We start from the raw sequence: 25,346 nt of genomic DNA, 5'->3' as shown, positions 1-25,346 counted from the left end.
AGAATTTTGGACTTAATACTACTCAATATTTTTAAACAGTGGACTGCTGTTGGCAAAAGATATTATAGGAAGATTAATCTTACCCCACTCTGAATAATGGGTTGGAGGAAGGAGAGACCAGAAATATGATGATATTGAGGAAATATAGAGGGAGTGACTGGGCATGTTGTCACATAGTTGTCATCTATGCTACTGGAGGAGATTGAAGATAATAAATCATGCCAATTCAAAGCATTTTGATCTGTAGTTGGTTCTTGTCCTTCCTTATCGAAAAAGATCAAAATAACATCACTGTGTTTGAGACAAATTCCAGTGTGTCTGACTTTGACTGATCAGACCAATAGTAGTAGCACTAAAGGAGAGACAAACACAGATACAGAGAAAGAGAGATAGTGACAGAGAGATGCCTAGAACTACAAAGGGGAAAAATACAAAGCCTTCATCACTCACAGTTGAATAACTGTAAAATGAAACAGTTTGGTTTAATGGAAAGCATGCCATCATGGTGTCTTCAGAGAACTTGTATGACATCTTGGCTCTATCACTCATTGCTTGAATAAAGTCAATTCACCTGTTTTAATTTCAGCTTTCTCCTTTGTAAAATGAGGGGATTAGACTAGATGATCTCCAAAGTTACTTTCTTATGTTTTATGATTAAAAACTTTACCCAGACTCCAGTATGGGAACAGAAAATAAGGCTAAAAATCAATACTTCTCTGAATTCTTCAGAAAAAAATGATATTGTGTGAGTTCATTGTTATTATTATCTTCCAGAGCTTATGGGTCCAGAGAAACCTTCATTTCTCTGACTTCCACAGACAAATCAGTGTATCTCCCATTTCCCAATTTCAATATTCCTTTCCCTGCCTCCACACTTTGTTCCCCCTGGGTTTGGGTAGCCCTTCTTACAAGCTTTCACAAACCAAAAAGCTAGCTCTATGGAGAAAAACAGCAACCTACAATTTGATGGAGAGGGAGTGAGACCTTACCTGAGAAGCAAATTTGGGGGCAACTAGAAAAAGGAGGAAGAGAAAGAATATCCATCCAGAAAGTCTCATGGGAGGGAGGGAAGTCTAAGAAAGAAGGCAGAGACTATTTATTGAAGTAAAAAACAAGCCAGACACCCCCTGAGGCAGCCAGAATCATGGGCCACAGGAGGCAAGTGTGACATTCGTAGTGAATTCTCCCTCATCCCTCAGCTTCAGTGACCGAGAAGCATCTTTCTGTTCTTCTGTCCTCTGCCTCCATCTGAAAAAATCCAACTTTGTACTCTTTTACTTTACTGCTACTGATGGTACTTTATAAATTTGATTCTCTTTTTATATATTAGTCTTTTTCCCTTGTCTATGAACTCACCATGACTCAAGATCAGAGAGTACTTGGAAGGGTCAGCTACAAGGGGTTTTGCATTTCACAAATTATTTATACTAAGATCCCACAGTTCCAGCATGTGAAGTTAAGACTTCCCTAGGAGCTGTCAATTCACATTTTGTTGGTTTTTTCTTTGTAAGAATTTTTAAATTTTTCTTTCTTTCTCAATTACATGTAAAAATAATTTTTAATTTTTTTATACTTTTGAATCCCAAAATGTCCTTCCCTCCTTATGAAGGTCACACATATTTCCATATATATTTCCATAGTAGCCATGTTGCAAAAGAAAACACAAATAAAAAAGAATCATAAAAAAAAGTTTTAAAAGAATGTGTCAATTCATGCTCCATCAGTTCTTTTTCTGGAGCTGAGACATTTTTCATCATAAGTAAATTCAGAATTGTGCTGGATCATTATATTGCCCAGAAGAGTTAAATCTTTCTGGTAGATCTTCCCTACAGTATTGCTGTTACTGTATACAATGTTCTCCTGGTTCTGCTCAATTCACTTTGCCTCAGTTCATGTAAGTCTTCATATAAGTTTCAATTTCCTGAAACTATCCTGTTCATCATTTCTTATTGCACAATAGTCTTCCATCACAGTCATTTCACAACTTGTTCAGCCATTCCCCAGTTGATGGCATCCCTTCTATTCCAATTTTTCAACACTGCAAAAAGATCTCATAGTTTATTTTGCTGTTTTGTTCAACAAAACTTTTATTTTATTTTTTCAGATTAAATGCAAAAATAACTTTCAAAATTCATCCTTTTACAAGCTTTTGAGTTCCACATTTCTCCACTACACTCACTTCTCTCCCCCCTCCCCATTGGCAGTGAACAATCTGACATCATATACAAGTATTCATACCCAGCATGTTTCCTTATTAATCACGTTGTGAAAGAAGAATCAGAACCATGGGAGGGAACCATGAGAGAGAAATAATCAACATAAAAGAAATTAGAAAAAATATGAACATAGTATACTTGTCTCTGCATTCAGACTTCACAGTTTCTTTCTCTGAATGAGGATGGCATTTTCTATAACAGGTATCTCAGGATTATTCTTCATCACTGCTGAGAGGAGTTGTGCTCTTAGTATGTGCAATATTCTCCTGGTTCTGCTGACTTTACTCAGCATCAGTTCATTTAATCTTTCTATGCTTTTCTAAAGTCCAACTGTTCATGATTTCTTACAGAACAATAATACTGCATAACAGTCATATACCATAATTTGTTCGGCCATTCCCCAGTTAATGGAAATTCCTTCTTTTTTCCAATTCTTTGCCACTACAAAAAGAGCTCACAGTTTGTTTTTATGAATACTCCAAAGCAGAAGTCTAACATTTGAACTTGGAGCTCCCTTTGATATCCCTTGAAAGCATGATCCACAGGAGCATGGTGTCCTGTGCTTAGGAACAGTGGCTAAACTGAGATGGGAAAGCAAAGTATGGGAAGCACTGTTCTGCTCCACAGGAGTCACCCTCAGAATGCAGCCCCACAAACAAAAAAAAAAAAAGGAAAGAAAAACCCCTTCAGCATCTGATGAACACTACATTCACTTTTTTAAAAATATCTCTTATATGCTTCTTTCCCTTAATCCTAATTCCTCTTATCAAAAATGTCTACTCTGTTTAGCACAAATGTGATTGTACAATATTAACCTGACCATTCACCTCTGAGGAGACAGGGGTTGGAAGAGAGAGTGGAAGGGAATTTTGTAACTTAAAAATATAAATATGCATATGAATAAATGTTTAAAAACTTTCCTAACATGTATTTGGAAAAATAAAATATCAATTAAAAAATTCAACTCCATTTCATCCTCACCTGCTCAAATTCTTAGCTTCAAAGATCATTTTGGCCAAACCTACTCTGTGAAACTTTTCCTGATTTCTCTAGTTAGGTCTTTCTCCTCTTCAAACTATCTGGTGTTTATATCAGCATAAAGGTCACGTCAGGAATAAGAATATAAGCTCCTGAGAATTTCCAAATTTATATATGTAGTTGACATAGATATATTTCATATTATATATAATATTTATATGTATAGAAATAATTTACATACTAATAACAATAATAGTGCTTTAAGGTTTGTATGGCACTTTACAAATACAATACTGGGAGATAGATGCTATTTTTATTCCCATTTTACTCATTTTACATAGGGGGAAAACTAAGTTTAAGTGACTTTCCCAGAGTAACACAACTATTAAGTATCTGAGGAGAGATTTGAACTCAGATCTTCCTTACTCCAGGTACAGCACTTTATTCACTGAACTCTTTAGCTATTTTAAGTTGGGAGTCTCTCTCCTTAGCTCCAGACTCACATCTCCAACTGCCTCTTGGGTATTTCAAACTGGATGCCCCATAGGCATCTTTAACTCAACATAGCCAAAACTGAACTCATTCTCTTTCCCTCTCACCCCCAATCCTTCACCTCTTCTAAACTTTTCTCTTGATGGCACCTTTTCTCAATACTCTAGACTTTCTTCAAAACTCAACTCAAATGCCCCCTTCTGAAGACCTTACCCAGGCTGCCCAACTGCTAATACCTTCACCTCCAAGGTTCCCTTATAGTTTCTACATACCTATTTTTTGTACATTAGAAAGTAAACTCCTTAAGGGCAGGGGCTGTTTTTTTTTAATCCTTAGAACTTAATAGATGCTTGATATTTGTCCTTCATTCTCAAGGAAGACCATGACATCAGGAAGGTGATGTCATGACAAGCAAATGAATTAGATCTGAGTGGTGGTGCTGTACTGTCACCAGCCTCACTTTCTCCTCCAGAGCCATCTGGGTCCAGTAGCCAGATATGAATCAGGATGACTGGAGATGGCCCTGGATATGAGACAATCAGGGTTATGTGATTTGCCCAAGGTCACACAGCTAGTAAGTATCTAAGGTCACATTTGAACTTAGGTCCTCCTGACTCCAGGGCTGGTGCTCTAACTACTGCACCACAATAAGCAATAGATTCTTATTGGCTGATTCATTGATTAAATGCTAGGGACTACTTTTCATTTTGTCTTTGTAACCAAAGTCCTTAGAACAGTGTCTGACTTATACAAGGTGATTAATAAATGCTGGTTGATTGAATGAACATTCTTGTCCCACTGGAAGAATCAGAAGAGTCTTGATGGCTTCCAGTTGGAGAGGGAGCTGAGATATAGTAGAAAGGGCCCTGGACTGGGGGTCAGAAGGTCTGAATTCTAGTCTCAACTTGGCCATTTTTTGAATCACTTTCCCCCCTTGTGATAACTGTAAGCTATATTTTTTATGTTGTGATTGTGGTTTGATTGCTTGATGTTATATTTATAATGATAGGACTTCGATATGGAGACCCTTAGGTTAAGTTTTCCTAATGCCCCTAAAAATCATATAGACCAGACAGACAACTGTATCTTCCCACTGTTGAGTCTTTGTCAGACAGCCAGGGTTTGCACTTTTTGATTAGGTGAATTTTTTTTTTGCAAGGCAATGGGGTTAAGTGGCTTGCCCAAGGCCACACAGCTAGGGAATTATTAAGTGTCTGAGGCCAGATTTGAACCCAGGTCCTCCTGACTCCAGGGCCGGTGCTTTATCCACTGCACCACCTAGCCGCCCCATTAGGTGAATTCTTGAACTGTTTCAGGGGCCGTGAGCTATCTTCCTTAGTTAACATTAGATCTTTCCACCAGTTTGTGGTCTTAATAAAGAAAGCTCCCCTATCCAAACTTCATCCAAGCCTGGTATATCAATAAGGGACCCTTCCCCCCAAGAACTTTACTACCTCATCTATCTACATTCTTCATCTGGCACCAATTATCTGTTCTTAATCAAACCTATACACTATTGCCACCGGAACCTCAAATTTGATCATGTTTCCCTTCCCATCTCCTTCCTCTTCAGGTTGGGGTAAGTTTCTTGCATAAGTCTTTTTATATCAGTTTAATTATGCTTGGTTTGTCTATTTGTGCATTACACAACAAGAACTTGTGATTGTATCATTTCCTGAGTACCAATTTTCTCAAAATCCTGAAACCAGATATTTGCTTTAATCCAATCTATGAGACTAAATAAAGCATCCCCAAACCCTTTTTCTACTTCTGAATACATTATTTCTGATTGTGACTCCACCTGGTCTCCCTGTTAATAATGTGGACTTTATCTGTGACTTCCTTCAGGATCCAACATTGACCATCCCCCTCAGATCTTATCTGACCTTTCGTTTTATAGTTTTTATGTCTTTTTGGGGGCAATAGCTTGCCCAAGGTCACGCCTCTAGGTAATTATTAAATGTCTGAGGTCGAATTTGAACTCAGATCCTCCTGACTCCAGGGTCAGTCCCTGTCCACTGCACCACGTAGCTGCCCCTGTTTTTAAACCTTTTAACGTATTATAGCTATCTTTCTTGATGTCATCATCCTATTGAACTAGTCAGTTCCTTGAGGACAGGAATGATGGCTTTTCTTTGGATTCTCTACTACCTAATACAGTGTCCTTTATTCAGTAAGCATTTAATGATAGCTAACACTTGCATAATACTAAATATTTGCAAACTATATATACTATATATAAAACATGCATATGTGTAAATATATACATATATATATATATATATATGTTCACTCTTTTGATCACAATAGATGTGTGAGTTAGATGTTTTTATTGTCTCCATTTTACATTTACTCAAACTGAGGAAGATAAAAGTTAAGTGACTTAGCCAGGGTTAGGAAGTTAGCAAATATCTGGGACAGGATTCAAACTTTAATCTTCTTGATTCTAAAATGTTTAGTTTTGCTTGTTTATTTGCATCAAAGACAGGAAGACCTCCTAGCTATGAATACTAACTCACTATAGGATTTTACTTCTTATCCTCATCTTAAACCTTAAAATAATGAATTAATATAAATCCTATCTAAAGTGTCATCCAACTCTGACATTCTGGGTTGGTGTGATATGAACAGTCTTTAATGAGGATGGCAGCTTTCTGTAGGGGCATTTCAGGCCAAGTACTGGCTCCCCCCCAGTATATATACTCCTCCTTAGGCTGGCTAGACTTATGACCTTGTACCTTGGGCTATCTTGATCAAAGAAGGTAAAAAAAGACAATTCTTGAGATGGACAGGCTGCAATCTAGAGAACCAAATGTCAGACCCTGTATCTCCTCTTTTATTTCCAGAAACAAAATTCCCCTCCTAGATCCCTTGCCAGGCTCCCTCATTATACTGGCATCACATTTAGTCTTACAGGCCTTCCATCCCTTTTCTGCTATGGTAGCAAAGAGCCAAACATTGGGATCCGTTATTATGCACCATTAAGGCTAATTAAGATGTAAATTAGTATAGCTAATGAAGAAGCTAATTAGGAGGCAATTTCACCAGTGACTACTGACTGCTATCATCAGTCTAAGCATGTGAGATTGCAAGTGGTTAACACTCATCCAGAATGGCAACCTAGCAAGGGCTTCAGAAAACTGGCCTCAGAGTCAGAGGGTCCCAGGATCAAGTTTCACTTCAGAAACATACTGGGGAATTCACTTCAGTTCCCTAGGCCTCTCTCCAAGATGTTAAGTTGCAGAGCAATTGTCCTGTATGCTTGGTGGTAGAGGGAGTTTTCTTGCTGGAAGTTTTCCATATCAATGAAGTCACAGATTCAGTCTAAGAAAGAATCAGCCCTCAAAGCACACGCCTTCAGAAGTCACCATCATTCACCTGAACCCAAAGTCAGGGTTCAGTCATGTAGAAAAGACTGTCATTACATCACCATTATTAAATAATTAAGGGTGGTCTTTGAGAAATTACATAGTAAGGACATGAGCCATGGTACAATGTGGAAGGGAGATCAGGAAACCTGAATTCATATACCAACCTGACTGGCTTGTATGTTAACACAAGTGTGTAGACATGGGCATGTAGGGTGTGTTCAAGGAAGACTAATACCTTTTGTGTGTGTGTGTGTGTGTATATGTATATATATATATGTGCAGACCCCCAACATGTCTACTGTTTGCCAGCCATTATGTTAAACTCTGGGGATATAAAGAAAGACAAAACAAAAACCAAGAAAAACACAGCCCTGTTTTTCTCAAAGATATCATTTTTGAATGGGAGAGACAATATGCAAATAAGATATAGACATAATAATTTAATATACATTATTATGTAGAAGTATATACATATTATGTGTGTCAGAGAAATCAACAGAGATAGATACACACAATTCATGTGTATGTATGCACATATATATATTATTTATAGACATACATATTATTGTTATTGGTGTCCTTCATTCTTGAAGAAGACTATGATATCAGGGAGGTGATGCCAAGACAAGCACATGAATTAGATTGGGGAGGGGGGTTGCTGTGCAAATTTACCAAACTCAGTTCTCCTTCAAAACCATTGGAATCCATTGGCCAGATATAGATCAGAATGACTAGAGATGACCCTGAATGTGAGGCAGTTTGGGTTAGTGACTTGCCTAAGGTCACATAGCTAGTACGTATCAAGCAGCTGAGGCTGGGATTTGAACTCACGTCTTCCTGATTCCAGGGCTGGTGCTGTATCCATTGCACTACCTAGCTGCTCTCATATCCATACATATATTCATATAATTCACATATATATGTGCATATCTGTGAATGTATATGTGGAGGGGGGAGAAACAGAAAGAAAAATTGAGAGAAAGAGGAAAAGAGAGCAAAACAAGAGACAGAGAGAGGGAGAGAGGGAGAGAGGGAGAGAGAGCATGCAAGCAGTGAATAGAGTTCTGAACCTAGAATTAGGAAGACGAGTTCAAATCCAGCTATAGCCACTATCTATGTAACTCTAGACAAGTTACTTAATATCTGTCTGCCTCATTTTTCCCATCTGTAAAAATGGAGATATTATTAGCATCCACTTCCCAAGATGGTTGTTAGGATCAAAGGTGATGAGATTGTAAAGCATTTCTTGAATTCTAAAATACTATATATTATATAATCTACAGAATTACCTTGCCTTATAGATTCTGTAGATTATTTAATGTAGCACTTATATGGCATTTTAGAGTTCAAGAAATGCTTACTATACAAATACACATAGCAGAAAGAGCAGGGCATGTTAGTGACATCATAGCTGTCTCCTTGAGCTGTCAGGGTCTTCATCAATATTTCCTGTTGTCTTACATTCCTTCCAAATTGGGACATTGGTGGCATTTAGTATGTGATGATGATTCTCCAAGTTTTTCTTGATGTTTTAGCATTTGGGGGTTTCCTTTGCTGCATTGCGTTAGAAACTGGGTTTTCTACCTCCTCTATACTGATCAACATTGCTGTGCTACTATGGAAAAAGTACTAGCCCTGGAACAAAGATCTTGGGTCCAAAGGGAGCCTCTGTATCTGACCAGCTATCTGCAGGTTGTGCAGCAGCCAGTTCTTAAACTGATTATACATTTGGTAAACTATGCAAATTAGGGCTTGATTTATTGTTTTATTGATTGCTTAGATGAGAAAATGTTAATAATGCAAATTCTGCATAATAGTTTGTCATGGGTACTTACTTTTGCAGAGAGCTGGTTACACATTTATTAGTATACCCTCTGTAGGTATTGACCTTGGATACGCACCTTCTTTCCCTGGGCCTCAGTTTCCTCATCTATAATCTGAAGGAGCTAAACTAGATGGCCTCGGAGGTCCCTTCCAATTCTCAATGAATAATTTGATGATCCTCTAATCCTGAATTTCTATAAAGTAGAATTTCTGATGGTGGAGAACTTTGAGGGTTCTTGTCATTGGTCTTCATCTTATTCAAGTTCATGATTGAAGATAAATAAAAACAAATTAGGATCAAGTCTAATGCACTGCAACTCTTGACTCAATTGAGATCAGAAATTAAATATAGCCATGGATTTTAACATTGAAACAGAGCTGAAATCCCAAACAGTCATCCCAGGGAACATGCCTGAGGGTCTCTCTTTTCAGAGTAAAGTTAACTATACTGGGAAGATAACAAGGGCAGGCACAATAATATGGCCATCTCCTATTTCTTCTCCTTTTCATGATAACCTGAATGTTTTCCAGATCCCACCAAAAAAGCCAGATGTTATGTACTGATGTATATAACTAACCCATTTCTGGGAAAGTAGCCCATTTGCAAATTTAGAATCAGTAATTTATCACAACAAGTAGAAAAGCTTAATTATGACTTGGAAACCAATATATACATCAATGGATCTATAAAATGAATTAAATTCAATAAGTAAAAACAGGTCCCAAAATGTGCTGGGCTTTTTTTTAAGTTAATAAGAGAGGAAGAAGGATAAGGATAGGGACAGGATCCATCCAGTCATCAGAAAAAGAACTACTGAATGAGAAAACTTCCTAAATGCAAGTCAGGTACCCTCTTCACCTCTTAAATCTTAGAGAGGGTAAATGATAGATGTACTGAAAGTTTAAATGATTTGCCCAAGTCATGCCCATTAAAATCATGAAAGTAACAAAAATTGCCACCAATATCCTTTTTAAAAAGTGAATGCTGATTCATGCAAAGATGCTTTTTAGGACTCTCCAGATGTGGGGCTAGATTGCCCAATCGGTACTCAGAGCATATGACTGGAAATTCTTATGGTTTTGCAGAAGTGATTTGGCAAGGAGAAATAAACTACCGTATTTTCCTTCTGCATCAGGCTTGGAGCCCCAGTTTTTAGCACCTATAGGCTAAGGAGTCAATCCAAACCAGCCATTATTTATTAAGTACATACTATGTGTGAGAGATGTAAGATACAAAAAAAAAAAAAGGATGGAAAAAAGACCTTGCCCTCAGGAAGCTTCTTGGAGCTATAGCAGGTAACTAGGGGAAGCAAATGAAAGACCAGAAGATCATTGAGGATCTTTGGATTCAGCCAGAGGATTGAGATTTAATAAATTCATAGGATTTTAGAGGTGGCTTTCAATGAGGTACAAATTGAGAAACAACAGGGTGGCCCAGAAGGTCTAAGAAATTTACTAGCTGGGGGAGGGAGGAAGGAAGGGAAGGAAGGGGGAAAATTTTAAAATTCAAAACTTTACAAAAAATGGTTGGTAGATTTTGATTTTAAGTATCCTTTTTTAACCTAGGTAAATGAAATAATGTTGTTTTTCCACTTTTAAAGTGTTATAATTCTTTAGTCTCTAAATCTAATACATACTATTGTATGTAATTGGAAAACAAATAAAATAGATAATTTTTTTTTGCAAGGCAAATGGGATTAAGTGGCTTGCCCAAGGCCACACAGCTAGGTAATTATTAAGTGTCTGAAACCAGATTTGAACCCAGGGACTCCTGACTCCAAGGCCGGTGCTTTATCCACTACACCACCTAGCCACCCCATAAAATAGATAATTTTTAAAAAATAAATTTACTATTGTTGTAGCCCCAGGCAAGTTATATCATTTGTCTGCCTCAGTTTCCCACAGCTGCAAAATGGGATTAAATAATAACTCCTACCTCCCAGAGTTGGTGTGAGCATCAGTTGAGACATTTGTAAAGGATTGCAAATCTTAAAAGAGCTTTACCAATGATAATTATCATTATTGTTTATTTTATCATTATTTTTATCGTTATAATTATCATTTACTGTTAAGTAGCACCTGAGTTGAACCTTGAAGGAAAATAGTACAAAGAAAAAGACTTTCTTATGAGCTTCCTTTGAGAATATGCAGGATACTTTGTTGATGCAATCCCCATATGGAGTTCAGAGCCTGGGAAAGTATTTTACCAGTCTGCTTACCACATGAAGGAAAACTTACAAAAGGCATTGACAGAATGATTTGGGGTCATCTTTCCTAGGGCTTCATTGGAGTGAGGAAAGCTCTACAATGGGGAAGAGGTAAGGAGCCAAGATTCTGCTGCCCCTTCCAGTCTGGCCATGGCAACATGGTACTTGTTCCTTTGGTCTTGTATGTTTGTTCTTTCCTTCTTGGGTGAAGAAATATGGCACTAGGCCATGGTCTAGAGGTATGGGAACTCTTGAGAATTGCTATTTCCCAAACAAGAGATGGAAATAGCAGAGATTTCACATTCCTTTTGTTTCTGAATCTCCATTTCCTGGCTTTGCATTAAAGATCCACAAGGTGAGACTGTCTCCTCAGCCAATTTGAATGCTTTTCTGGGGTGACAGATCTCTTCCAGAAGATCTTTTCACATTTGATCTAAAAATATTTTGAGTAGTTGATTGAGGCTGGTTCTTTCCTTAGGTATCCCAACACGTTATCTCTTAATTTAAATAGTTTGGTTGATGAATCTCCCACCCTTATACAAGAATTTTTAAGATATAAAAAGGAAGTTAATTCCAAACACAGGAGGCAGTCCTTGCAAAGGCAGAAAGGCAAAAGATTACATGCTGTGTTCTGGGAACAATAAGTGGGTAAGTAAATGAAGTAATTTGAAATAAACTTGAAATAATTTGTGAGAGTTTTAAATTACAAGCTTAGGTTGGGATCCTAGAGATCAGGTGACATTTTCAGACTTTAGGAAACTTACTTAGCTTGGGTTCAGTATTGATCACTTCCCGACACTGTCTGCTCCACTCACACAAGCTGGACCATTCAACAAAGTTCTGGCATAATCCTAGTGAATAAGATGAGGCAGGTTTTGCCCCTAACTAGCTATGTGAATTTGAAAATCATTCAAATTCTCTGGATCTTAGTTCTTTCTTCTGTCAATGGAGGAGGCTGAAGAAAATTATCTCTTAAATTTCCTTCTATTTCTAACAATCTATTAGTGGATTATTTTATATTTTGATCTTGAAATACATTCTACTTGTAGCAGTCTATTAGTGGATAATTTTTATCTTTTTTATTTTGATTTTAAGTATCTTTTTTAACCTAGGTAAATGAAATAATGTTGTTTTTCCACTTTTAAAGTGTTATAATTCTTTAGTCTCTAAGTCTAATAGTTTTCAACTCTATTTTTTAAAGAAAGATTTTATTTATTTTGAGTTTTACAATTTTCCCCCCATTCTTGCTTCCCTTCCCCCACCCCCATAGAAGACAGTTCCATGGTATACATTGATCTAAGTTGAATGTGATGAAAGAGAAATCATATCCTTAAGAAAAATAAAATATAAGAGATAGCAAAATTACATAAATAAGATAATGGGGGGTTTTCCCCCTAAATTGAAGGTAATAGTCTTTGGTCTTTGTTCAAACTCCTCAGTTCTTTCTCTGGATACAGATGGTATTCCCCATTGCAGACAGCCCCAAATTTTCCCTGATTGTTGTACTGATGGAATGAGCAAGTCCATCAAGGTTGATCATCGCCCCCATACTGCTGTTAGGGTGTACAGTGTTTTTCTGGTTCTGCTCATCTCACTCAGCATCAGCTCATGCAAATCCCTCCAAGCTTCCCTGAATTCCCATCCCTCCTGGTTTCTAATAGAACAGTCATGTTCCATGATATACCACACTTTGCTAAGCCACTCCCCAATTGAAGGACATTTACTTGATTTCCAATTCTTTGCCACCACAAACAGGCCTGCTATGAATACTTTTGTACAAGTGATGTTTTTACCCTTTTTCATCATCTCTTCAGGGTATAGACCCAGTAGTGGTATTGCTGGGTCAGAGGGTATGCACATTTTTGTTGCCCTTTGGGCATAATCCCAAATTGTTCTCCAGAAAGGTTGGATGAGTTCACAGCTCCACCAACAATGTATTAGTGTCCCAGATTTCCCACAACCCTCCCAACATTGATCATTGTCCTTTCTGCAACTCCATTTTCTTAAAAGTTTGGTACTATAGTTTTAAGGAGGAGTATTTTTTTTTTAGAAAAATGCATTATATCCTTTGATGAAAGGCTGAGAGAAAATGAGTGTCCAATATCTCTAAACGAAGGGATGTTAATCCATTACTATATTGTGAGCATTCAGACTGGTATCTCTGCTATTAAACCATTTTTAGCCTTCCACCTGGTATCTGGCCATTAGTTTCAGGATGCCAGATTTTTTTTCATAGAGTAGTTGCTCTTGGACTACCTTCTAAGCAGTTTGCAGCCCCCACACTAAAGCCCCTTCAGGAAAAGTTTGGGTCAAGTAACACTGCTCTGCTCTCAAAGCACAATGGAAGAGTCTGTCTTCAGATTCAGCCAGTCCTAAAAGTCTGAAGGATAGTTGGGAGTGAATTGATTTTAGAAAATCCAGGGAAACATAGGACCAGCTCATCTACACAGCTGTTTCCCAAGAATAAGAGTGCCATTATCCACCTCCCCCCCAGCCTCTCCACAACCCACACACAAAAAACAGCTAACTATTTGCTTCTGAGATAACCCTGAGTCAGTCCTGAACAATAAAAGAGAATATGGAGAGCCAGAGAGCAAATTAGGGCAAACATAAGTTACCTCAGGAAAAGTAGCTAATTCATAATGGTCAAAATCAAAACTAGAGGTCCACCAAACCATGTTTAGTTTCATTCTTAGAACTGTAAGATCCTTAAAAGCAAAAATTATTTGAGGTAGGGGGGTTCTTAACCTAGGATCATAACTCTCTCATTCACAATCCTCTCATTTTCTCTCTTCTCTCTCTTTTTCTCTCTCATTCTTTATCTTCTTTCTCATTCTCTATTTTCTCTCCTCATTTTCTCTCTCATTCTCTCTTCTCTCTCTCATTCTTTCTTTCATCTTATTCTCTCTCTCCATATATATATATATATATATATACATTATACATGTATGTGTGTATGTACACACATGTGAAACATATTATAGGTCTTTATATTCATATCATGCATATATATTGCTAACTTTCAATAGAATTGTTTTTTCTTGCAATCCTCTGATATTTTGTGCATTTAAAATCATTTTTTTAATTTTAGCAAGGCAAATGGGGTTAAGTGGCTTGCCCAAGGCCACACAGCTAGCTAATTATTAAGTGTCTGAGGCCAGGTTTGAACTCAGGTACTCCTGACTCCAGGGCCAGTGCTCTATCCACTGCATCACCCACCCCTTAAAAATCATTCTTCTGAGAGAAAAAAAAAGTCCTTAGGATCCATTAGACTCAAAAAGGATCATGATAAACAAAAACAGGTTAATAACCCTTGGTTTAAAGTTTTCTGCCTTTATGTTTCCAATACTAGAATAATATCTTGTACCTATTTTGGTTTGAACCTGTGATTTCATTGGTAAGTGTTACTTCCAGTGAGAAAACTCCCTTGCAGACCGGGACACTTTATTTTTCTAGTCTTAAAGAGTTGGAAAGGGGAAAAGAGCATAAAAGGTGAAGTGACTTGTCCAGGATCACACAACCTATATAAGTCTGGAACAGAATGTAAACTCAGGTCCTCTTTGCTCTGAGACTGGCTCTCTCCCTCCTCACACTATCTTACACAAAGTATGCATGGAAAAATATTCATTGAATGGAACTGAATGACTGGACTTAGCTCTGGTTTGAACCATCAACTTTTAAAAGTGAAGAGTTTAGAAATCATCTAGTTCCATCCCTATAGATCTAAAACCTAAAGCCCACCAGTGTATTCATCTCATTTCAGCATAACAAATATTTATAAATATTACCTCCTATGGAACGGTGGGATAAATCTTTAGGCTAAAAAGCAGAAAATTAAACAGTGTCTACCCTCAAGGAGCTTTTGTTCTACAAAGAGGGGAGAGATAAGAAGAAAGATCTTATACAGAAGAATAAAGAAATTTGAGGATATCAGGAATTGACTTTTTGAAGGAAGTAGCAAAGTAGGCTTTAAAGGAAGTTAGTTACTAGAGATTCTTAAGGTTCCATTCCAAAAATGGAAGAACAGACTTTGCAAAGAAATATTATGTCTGGGGAACAGCTAGAGGGCCAATTTGGCTAGAATATTAATAAGGTGGAAAGGTAGACTGTAGTGAGATTATAAAAGCCTTTAAATATCATACAGATGAAGGATTTTGTGTTTTATCCTAGAAATATATGAGATCTGCTAAAGATTGTTGGAGGGAGGGAGAAATGATAGTTGGTGGATGTGGTCAGGTTTGGGTTTTAGAAGTATCAGTATCAATAGATTTTTGTTAGTTTTGAGACTGAGTCTCCCTATCTCACCCATGCTTGATTTGGACAGTCACCAGCCTGATGCTAATAGTGATTGTTATGAAAGCTTTTACTTGCTCTGTTTTTTAAAACTCTGACCAGTTTACCCCTCCTTAGTCAGTCCAGTGGCCCTACTCTTCTACCATATTTGTGCTAGACTTAGTGAAGATACACAAGAGATCAAGCAGCCTTAGTCTCCCCAGCATTCAAGATTCCAAGTGTAAATACCCTCACTCCTAGCTCCCAAATCAAATTTATGTGAATTACTTGAAATGTTATACATAGCATTTGTGGTTACTCTCTCCTCTCTGGGTTTTCATGACCTGATTCATCATTCTCTTTACCCATCAAACCAATCCTTCTCAATTACTTCCATAGCATTTCCATTCAACATGAATCTGGTGCAGAAATCTATCCTGAGCCCTCTTTTAGTCTCTCTACATTCACTCACTAACCACACTAGATCCCATAAGTTTATCATCTCATTACAGATAACTACCAAGTCTATATTTAATCTCTCTCCTGAACTGTAGTCTCATAGTACCTGCTGCCCATTGGATGTTTCAAGCTTGATTTCCAGTAGACAAATCAAATTCAACACTATACTAAACTAAGCATTATCTTTCCTCTCAAAATCTTTCTCCCTTTACACTTCTCTATTTCCATAGAGAAACCAACCTTGCAGTCATTTGGGTTAGCTATATTGGCATGATGCTTAATGCCACACTGGCCCTCACCCTATATATCCACCCAACTCTGTAACATGTCTTAAAGAAGTCCCCCTCATCTATTCACCCCCCCAACCCCATCCCTTGGTGTAGGTTGTCATCCTGTTTCACCTGAACCACTGAAAAAGCTTCCAGGTTGTTCTTCCTATCTCAAGTTGACGCTCTCTCCAATCTATCCCAGCTAACCAAGTGATTTTCCTATGTTACTCTCCTAGTCAATAAACTCCAGTGGAACTCTGTTGATCTAGAATTTAAAACCTCCTCTGTGAGACCTTCATAGCCTAGTCTTGAACTATTATGCCAATATGATTCCTTCCTGAAAAACTGATCTGATCCTAAATCTCCCATCTCTGCATGTTTGTACTGGCAGTCCTCATGCTTGGACTACACTCTCACTTTATCTCATTTTCAAAATTTTGCTCAAATGTAAAGCTTTCCCTGATTCATTACCCTTCTAGAGCAGGTAGAGTCCTCCCCCACCTACAAAAAAAAAAAAAGAGTGTATTATATTTATTTCTCTATGTTTTATATACAGTTATTCATGTGCGTGTTGTCTTCACTGATTCATATTTATCTTCATATCTCCAACTCCTGACACATAATAAGAGGCTAATAAATGCTAAGTAGCACATGGAAAGAGTACCAGACCTGGAATCAGGAAGACCTTAACTCAAATCTGACCTCAGACTCTTAGTAACCGGGTGACCCTGAACAAGTCACTTAATCCTGATTGCTTCTAATTCCTCATTTCCTCCTCATGTAAAATGAGCTAGAGAAAGAAATAGTAAATCTCTCCAGGACCTTTGCCAAGAAAATCCTAAATGGGGTCACGAAGAGTTGAACAAGATTAAAATAATTCAATGACAACAATGATTAATTTATTTCTTAACAATTTTCCCAAGCTCAGATAAGTGCTGGACTAAATCCCAGATTTTATAATACATAGTTTAATTCTCTCCCTCTACACCACACCCGACTCTGTCTCTTCACAATAAAATCCATGGACCAGAGTATCACAAAACCAGGGGTTGAAGGGAAGGGAAAGAGAGACATAGCAAAAGATATTAGGAGTATTGAGAGAGAGAGAGAGAGAGAGAGAGAGAGAGAGAGAGAGAGAGAACACAGTGACAGAGACATCTAGCTACAGATCCAAATTTGACCATTCTTTTGTGTATTATTTCAACCTTGGAGATAAGAAATAAGGTTTTTTGTTCCTGTCATGCTGTCTACGTGTGTATGCATGTGCGAGAAAGGGTGTGGGTGTGCGATAGTTCTTTCCTCAGATCAGAGGAGGATGGAAATGTATTCTAGAAGTGGATGTGTCATTTTCAAATGAATTATTTTCCAACCTGGACACAACTTTTTTTCTCTCTAGTGACTCATTTAAGATGCTGCCTTTAGTTAGTTCTCTGCCTCTTGGTAAAGGGTGTGTTTTCTGGAGGTGGCTCCAGCCAGAAACACAAAGTGTTAAGTCATTCTTCTTCAGGTCTGGTGTGCTGGCTTCAAGGAGGCAATTATAAAAGAGTCCTAGAATTTGGCTGCCTATTATGGTTACTGATACAGCATATTACTCGTAATTGTTATGTCAAGTCTTACAGTATCTATTGTCAGGATGTATCGCTGCCTCTATCATCTTGCTCATAGGTCATTCCATCATGAAAAGATCTCTATGCAGCTTTCATTCAGTAACATCCTCTATGGGTTCAACCTTTTGCTGGGGACCTTGAATGCAACAGAGAATTCAATAGCATAAGCTTTCTGCATTTTAGAATTCAGAAACGTCAGCCTCTTGCTTCTTAGATATCCTAGACCCCTTTCAGGGCTCAGCTAAAAGCATTATTGTCTGAAGGAGGTTTCTGCTGATTTCTAGTCACAGCAAGGTCTCTATGAACCCCTGCTTTATCAATAAGCCTCCAAAGACCCCCACTGGGGGTACCTGGAAGACTCCATTTATAGCCTCCATTCTCCCATACACACACACACACACACACACACACACACACACACACACACACACATAGAGGCTGCTACCGAACCCCATCTAAGAAGATAGGGATCAGAACTGATGCCCAAAAGGACCCCACTTCGCCTCCCCAACCCCAGAACTAACTCCTAAGCATCCTGCCAATGCCCCTTTCACCTTTTCTCCTACTGACTGGTCAATGAACACCCACTGCCACCCTTGACAGATAGAACCCAGAATCTCCTCTCCTCCTTGATCCATTCCCCCTTTCCCAATAGTGATGAACCAAGGTAGATCCCCATACATCCTGAGGCTTCCCAGGTTTTGACATCACCCTGTAACTGCATTTGTATGATTTCTATGCCCTTTTATCCACCCTGTAACTGAATTTTTCTCTATTGTCTTCCCCAATTAGAGTTTGTAAGTTCCCTGAAGAGAGGAATTTCTATTTCCATCCCAAGCATACAGCTTTGTACATAGCAAGCACTTAATAAATGCTTTTCTTTTTCATTCATTCATCACCCTACTTCTAATGCTTCCTCCCCTCAAAAAAAATACCTTGTCTCTATCTTGATCTAATAGAATGTAATATATAGTCCCATCCCACGTCCCAACCCCCTTGGAGCAGCCTGGTCAAAGGGGAACCCATCTGATGAAGAAGTGCTACTCTGGGGTCAGGAAGGGGAAGAGCAGAAGCAGCCACCACAAAGGAAACGGTTGCCATAGCAACCCTCACCAGGCATTTATCCCCTGATTCAGGACTCTTCTAAATTGTCCATCACATGAATAAGCCCCACACAGTCATTTCAAACTCACCCTCAACCTGAGATGGCAAGTCAGTCATGGAGCCATTTATAATGGGAGTCCAAATAGAATTGTTTTCATTTGTATAAGATTCATTTTCATTGGACTAAAAAAAAAAAATTCAGGAGTACAAATCCTTGGGTCAATATACTGAAGCACTTCAGTCTTCCAAAAGGCACAGGCCAAATGACCTGGGTTCAGATCCCATTTCTGATACTTGCAGGTTGGGTGACTGAGGGCAAGTTATGGAAACTCTCTAACCCTCAGTTTGTTCATCAGTCCCTCCCTCCCAAGTTTATGCATTCCAATGAGATAATGAATAGAAAGCCTTTTATAAACTTTAAAACTCTATGTAAATGTCAGTTATTATTAGTTGTAGTGTTATCATCATTATTGCACATACTGATCTCCTGTATTCTGGGAAAGCCTTGGACTTTCAGGCAGCTGAACAAAAGGCACAGAGATGCTTGTCTCCAAAGACTCAATAGCCTGACTCCTCCTCCTTCCTTCTCTAATTCATTTTCTACCCAGCTGTGAAATAATCCCGAAGCACAGATGTGACTGTGTCAATTCTCTGCTCAAAAATTTCAGTTGCTTCAGGATGCCTCAAGATTAAATCTAAACTCTTCCTTGGCTTTTTAAGCAATTCATTGTCTGACTCCAACCTATATTTTCAAATTTATCTCAATCTACTCCCTTCACAGTCTGTATTTCAGCCAAACCAGTCTTCTTCCATTTTCTAATTGGACATTCCATCTCCTGCCCTTGGACTGCTGATCCCCACACCCAGAATACTCTTCTCCTGCCTCATGGAATCTTTAGCTTCCTTAAAGTCTCTTTTAAGTGAGAGATCAAATTCCAAAGAGCTAATTAACTCAAAACCAGTCCCTAGTAAAGGTCATATTGATATCCCTGTCTCCATAGCTTCCTGTGTCAGGTGAACCCTACTTTCCCAGTGATCTGATGACGCTCATTCTTCACCAAAGAAATCTTATACATTTTATAATAAGTTATAAATTTATAATTATAAGTTTTGTGAGATAGAGAAGATGCTAAAAGGGAAAAGCTCCTGGAGAGTGTAAAGTATGTTTGTCCTTTATTCTCAAAGAAGACAATGATATCAGGAAGGTGATGCCATGACAAGCACACAAATTGAATTTGAGTGAGGAGAGAAGAGATAAGGTACAAGTAGGGGGATTGGCCTTGGCAAGGGGAAAGACTCTGGTTGTCAAAGATTCAAGTAAAGTGATGGTGGTGGTGGTGGTGGTGGTGGTTATGTGGTGGTGATGATGGTAATGCTGCTGTTGCTGATGGTGGTGATGAAAATGATGATGATGATGATGATGATGATGGTGATGATGATGGTAATGATGATGATGATGTTGATGAGAGTTAGTATGGCAAAGTCAGTGAATGGTGGGCCTTGGAGTCAAGATGATCTAATTCAAGACCTTCCTCTGAGAATACTGAAGGAGAGAACTTAGATGATTCACTAAACCCATCAGTGCATTCAGACTCATTCTGGCTACAAGTTACAGAGAAGTTGCAGATCTGTATCTGGGAAGGAAGTTTCCACACCAGAGGTTGTTTCCACAAGTGAAATTAAAGGTTCCTGCTAATACACTATAACTACCAACATCAGCAACCATAATAACAAACAGCTGTCATAGAACACATTAAACTTTTCAAAGAGCATTGTATCTATCATCCCTTTTGAGTCTAGCTTATTTCTGAGGACCCTTTCAGCTATATCTATGTTTGACTCAGTTAAAACAGACTATTCTGGTTCTATATTGAACAGCTTTTCCCCAATTTAATCGTTTTCATTAGCAACATCACCATTATCATGAGCATCAAAAGTCTATATTGCCATGTTTAACATGACTGTCCTATGTATATAACCTATATCAAATTACTCACTGTCAAAAGGAGGGGGAAAGGAAGAGGAGGAAGAAAAATGGGGAACTCTAAATCTTGCAAAAAACTCAATGTTGAAAATCTTTACATATAATTGGGGAAAAACTTTAAAGATGTTAAATAAAATTTTAAATATAAAAAGTATATATTGTCCTTCTGCCATTATCAGAATACTGTTTTGAGCAATGAATTAGAAAAATCTCTGCTCGTGGCTTGTTTGGCATACATAAAAAGATACATTAACATCACCGGGAGGCAACTTGATCTGTAGACAGAGAGTTAACCTCCTAGTGAGGAAGATTTGGTTCAAATGCTATTTATGACACATAAAGAGCTAGCATCTATATTATACTTTAAGCCTTACAAAGCATCATTTGTCTCAGTTTCTTCAAATGTAAAATGTGAATGATGATAAGGGCCCCTACCTCCCAGGATTGTTATGAAGGTCAATGAGATAATATATGTAAAGTAACCATAATAACAATAGCTAATAGAAAATATCTGTAAAGAACTTATTGGCATATAATAGGCATCATATAAATACTATTATTATGTTTGTTGCTACTTTGCAAGCTATCTCATTTAATCCTCACAACAACCCTAGGAAATAGGTGATCTCATTTTTTCCAATTTACAAATGAAGAAACTAAGGCAAACATGTGGTAAATGACTTGCCCAGCTATTAAGAATCTAAGATAGGATTCAAACTCAGGGCTTCATGACTTAGAGATCCAGTGTTCTATCCACTGTGCCATGAAACTGCCTCTAAATGCATACCAGTTGTGTTACTCCAGGTAAGCCACTTAACCTCTGTGATGATTAAAAAGGTTTGAAAGACATAGGTTCTGGGTAATTTAAACATGTTATTAATAAGGTCGACAAGCTATTCACAAAAGGATAGTCATTTGACCATCCTTCTCAGTCCAAAGACAATCATGGTTAACTCACAATTCATATATTTTTCAAAAGAGTAGGTGGTCAATGAGGGGCAGAAATTATCTCTACTCAGACCACCCACAGTCTTGTGCTATCAAGACAAAAAAGATGTCTCCATCCAAGTTTGAGTAGAACATACTGAACTTCCTCAACCTTAGATTAAATTACTTATAAGGTTGGGTGGGGTCTGACCAAGATGAGAGGAATTAATACAATCTCATCAGGAACATCCTTCCAGAGATTGAACTTTCCTGACTTTGAAAGAGGAGAGAAAACTGAATCTCCCCAAGATACAGGTTTTTAATTATTTCTTCCACTTCAGGTCTTTCTAAAAGAATAGCAGAGCAAGTAGCTATAAGCATTGGTGAAGGAAGTTTCTTCACAAAGAGTTCTCTATGTCAGTAAAACCATAGCTCTTGGGGCAGCTAGGTGGTGTAGTGGATAAAGCACCAGCCTTGGAGTCAGGAATACCTGGGTTCAAATCCAGTCTCAGAAGCCACTTAACCCCATTTGCCTTGCAAAAAACTAAAAAAAAAAACCATAGCTCTTATTGAAAACGCATATCACATGTAGACACACGATAGCATGTGCTGAAGTCCCAATAAGATCATATAACCCATATCTCCTTTTGACTACAATCATCTTTGAAAGGTCAAAAGGTGAACCCTGGATAAAAAGGAAGACGGCATAAATGGAAGTGGATGCAAAGCTGTTTATTGAAGGAAGAAATAGTGGTGGACTGGGTCCAAGGGGAGAGCAAGTCATTTTATAGGGAATTGGATATAGGAGGCAGGATGGTATGGTTTCTATAGGGACTGGGAGTTGTTGGGGTCTCCTTAGAGGATTTATTTTGTTTGGGGGTTCAACAAGGTGTGATTCTACGTTGTTTGGAGTTTCTACGGAGGCTAGGATTCATGTTCTTAGGAAAGGATAATCAATGGGGCTATCCTGAGCAATGACACTCAGGCCTGGATCCAACAGTCTTATTTTATATTTTCATGGTAAAGGAAGGAATTGGTGGCCCTAGAAACATATTAGATAAATAACTAAGCCATAACTTGATAAGGAAAATAGAAGACTTAGATCTAGAAATGGGGGAGAAGGGAGAATACTCAGGAGTGACAAAAAACAAGAGATGAGTTGGAAAAGGCAAGAAAAAGTAAAAGCAGACTGTTTTGGCAGTTGAGGGCTCCAGCATGCCAGAAGAATGAGGGCTGAAAAAGACTTGTTCCATTTTCTGGAGAGGCAGAGGAGTGTCAAGGGCTGGGGCTGGATTCTTTAACTGTCCAGAGTTTATCTAAGAGTGTGTTCACTTAGCAGGAAAGGAAATCCTCCCTCTTTAAATATCTGGCTTAGTGAAATGAGCCTGAGGAGAGGAAACAGTGAATTAGGAAATATGAATTGGGTTTCCCCTAGGGAAGAGATCCCAACAGCCTTTTCCTATTCTCTCCCTTTATATGGGGTCTGATTAAGCCTTGGATGGTGGTGATAGACTGCACTAGAGAAAAAAAAAAACAAATAAGAAATTATCTGGGAGCCCTGGCCCCTTTACCACAGGCTGCAGAGCCTTTTGGCAGCACTAGCCCTTGATGAGTGATTTTCTTGGACTATATACAGGGTATGTGTTCTCACCAAAAGGTCCCCAGAGAGTGCTTAAGATCCCTCTAACCATATGTGAACCCGGAGGGTCATTTCAGGAAGCAGCAGGAAGGAGAGGTGCAGAATTACCTATCCCAGAGGTGCTTCATAGTGCACCCTCAGAGATGAAAATCTGTCCTAGTCACATCACAAAAACAGCAAATTGATTTTTGCAAAAGGGGCCCAGCAAGGTGGAAACAAGGGCACTTTAATCCTTCTCCTCTTGTACTGTTGACTATATGTTGTCCTTGCCAGCTGTTACCGTTATTCCATTGTCCCATGCCAGTCCCTGGCATCATCAGAATAATAGTAATAACAAAAACAATGACAACAGTCCTTGGCATCATCAGAATAATAACGACAATAGTTCTTGACATCAGAATAACAAGGACAACAATGTTTCTCGACTTTAGAATAACAACAGCAATCTTTGGCATCATCAGAATAACCACCACCACAACAAAAATAGTTATCAGTGTTTAAAGGTTTAAAAAGTCACCTTACAATCATTATGTCAGTCTCACAGCAACCTGGAAAGTAGATACTATTATGATTATCCCATTTTACAAAAGAGAAAACTGAGGCTGGTTGGTTGGTGATTGTCCTTCAATCTAATAAGAGAACCAAAATGGCATCACTATGAGGCAAAGAGGTGAAGTGATTTGCCCAGATTTAAAATCAGGTCTTCTTCGCTCTGTCCACTCCATACCTGGTCAATATATAAGGACCTTATAAAATTCTTGTTGGTTGATCAACACCTTAGATACATTTTTGTAATATTTTGAATATACAACTTTCCAAAGATATTTAAAAGTTGGGTTTACAAATTTAACAGAGAGACTGAAAGAAGAAAGAAATTTAAATATTAGGGCTACTGCTTTTTGAGTGGGTTAGGAGTAAAGAGAGGGGGAGTAAATATCTCTGAATTGATCATGTATGTCCATTAGGAAATAATTTGAATTATAAAAATTCAATTCATGCTGATTTCAGACATATGTCAACTATAAAATGTGTATTATATATATAATGTATACATATGTATAAAAATAGGTGTGATAATGTATATGTGAATACACACACATACACACACACAAACAATATGTGTATTTATTTATGCAGGATATCCTCCCATTTGAGGAAGATGCAGATGTTCTAGAAATACTCTGAAATAGAACAATCCAAAAGAATTTGTTTCTGATCCCAGATGCTTCAAGGCAACAACCTCTCGTCTCTACAAAGAATTCACTTTTTCAAAGATCTCAATATTTTGAGGTGGAGAACATTTCAGAAATATAAAATTTCAAAGCAAAAAGAAAACAGATTTCATTTATACCACCCCTAATGCTCTGAAGATAAGGACAAATACATACCTCCACCCCTTTGACTTGACATGTAAAGCTCACCACAACAGAACTTTCTGGTTTTGGTTCCTATCACACTGAGACCCAGAGAAGATGTGACTTGCTCAGAGCCCAGAATAGATATGCAAATATAATGAGAATATATGAGGAAATGGTAGAATAGAATAATAGAATAGAATGTATAGGAATGTAATCCCAACCTCCTGATCCTTGAGTCCTGTGCTCTTTCTACCACAACGACATCAAACTCTCCCTTGACTATACATTTTCTAATCCTAAAAGGACACTGAGCCCTAGACTTCAGATAATCTGAATTCAGCCACCACAAGAGCCATCTGCAGAAGACTGGGGAATCAGGGATCAAGAGAGAGAGAAGGAAAAGTCAAAAACAAGAAGATCCCTTGATAAAAGTGTAGTCATTTTCCCATTTATATTCTTAATGTGAAACATTGTTTTGCACACAGAAAAGTAGCCTCCCACGTGCAACTGCAAAATCCCAGTAGCTACTTGGAATTTTTAACTAAAATTAGTAGAAACTAATGACATTTATTATTCATTCATTTATTCAACTTTCATAGTGTGTTTCCTCCTAGGATTTCACAGCACTGTTTAAATCAT

At 38.0% G+C, this 25,346-nt stretch overlaps 1 protein-coding gene across 6 annotated transcripts in view; it reads left to right on the top strand.

Annotated features, from left to right (window-relative positions):
* The window catches only part of HRH1 (histamine receptor H1), a 105,775-nt gene that overhangs the window by 74,788 nt on the left and 5,641 nt on the right, over positions 1-25,346 (top strand). For 3 of the 6 annotated variants that reach the window (XM_074198562.1, XM_074198561.1, XM_074198560.1), the window contains one exon: positions 11,160-11,199. The exons of the other annotated variants lie outside the window; for them this stretch is intronic. In XM_074198562.1, coding sequence (XP_074054663.1) covers positions 11,189-11,199 — 11 coding nt within the window. In that variant the 5' untranslated portion in view covers positions 11,160-11,188. The remainder of the gene's footprint in view (positions 1-11,159; positions 11,200-25,346) is intronic. 6 annotated transcript variants of the gene reach the window in all.

Source organism: Macrotis lagotis, chromosome 8 (genome assembly GCF_037893015.1).
Source record: "Macrotis lagotis isolate mMagLag1 chromosome 8, bilby.v1.9.chrom.fasta, whole genome shotgun sequence".
Classification (NCBI taxonomy): domain Eukaryota; kingdom Metazoa; phylum Chordata; class Mammalia; order Peramelemorphia; family Peramelidae; genus Macrotis; species Macrotis lagotis.
Note: the sequence above shows the minus strand (reverse complement) of the source record. Positions and strands in the feature narration are given on the sequence as shown.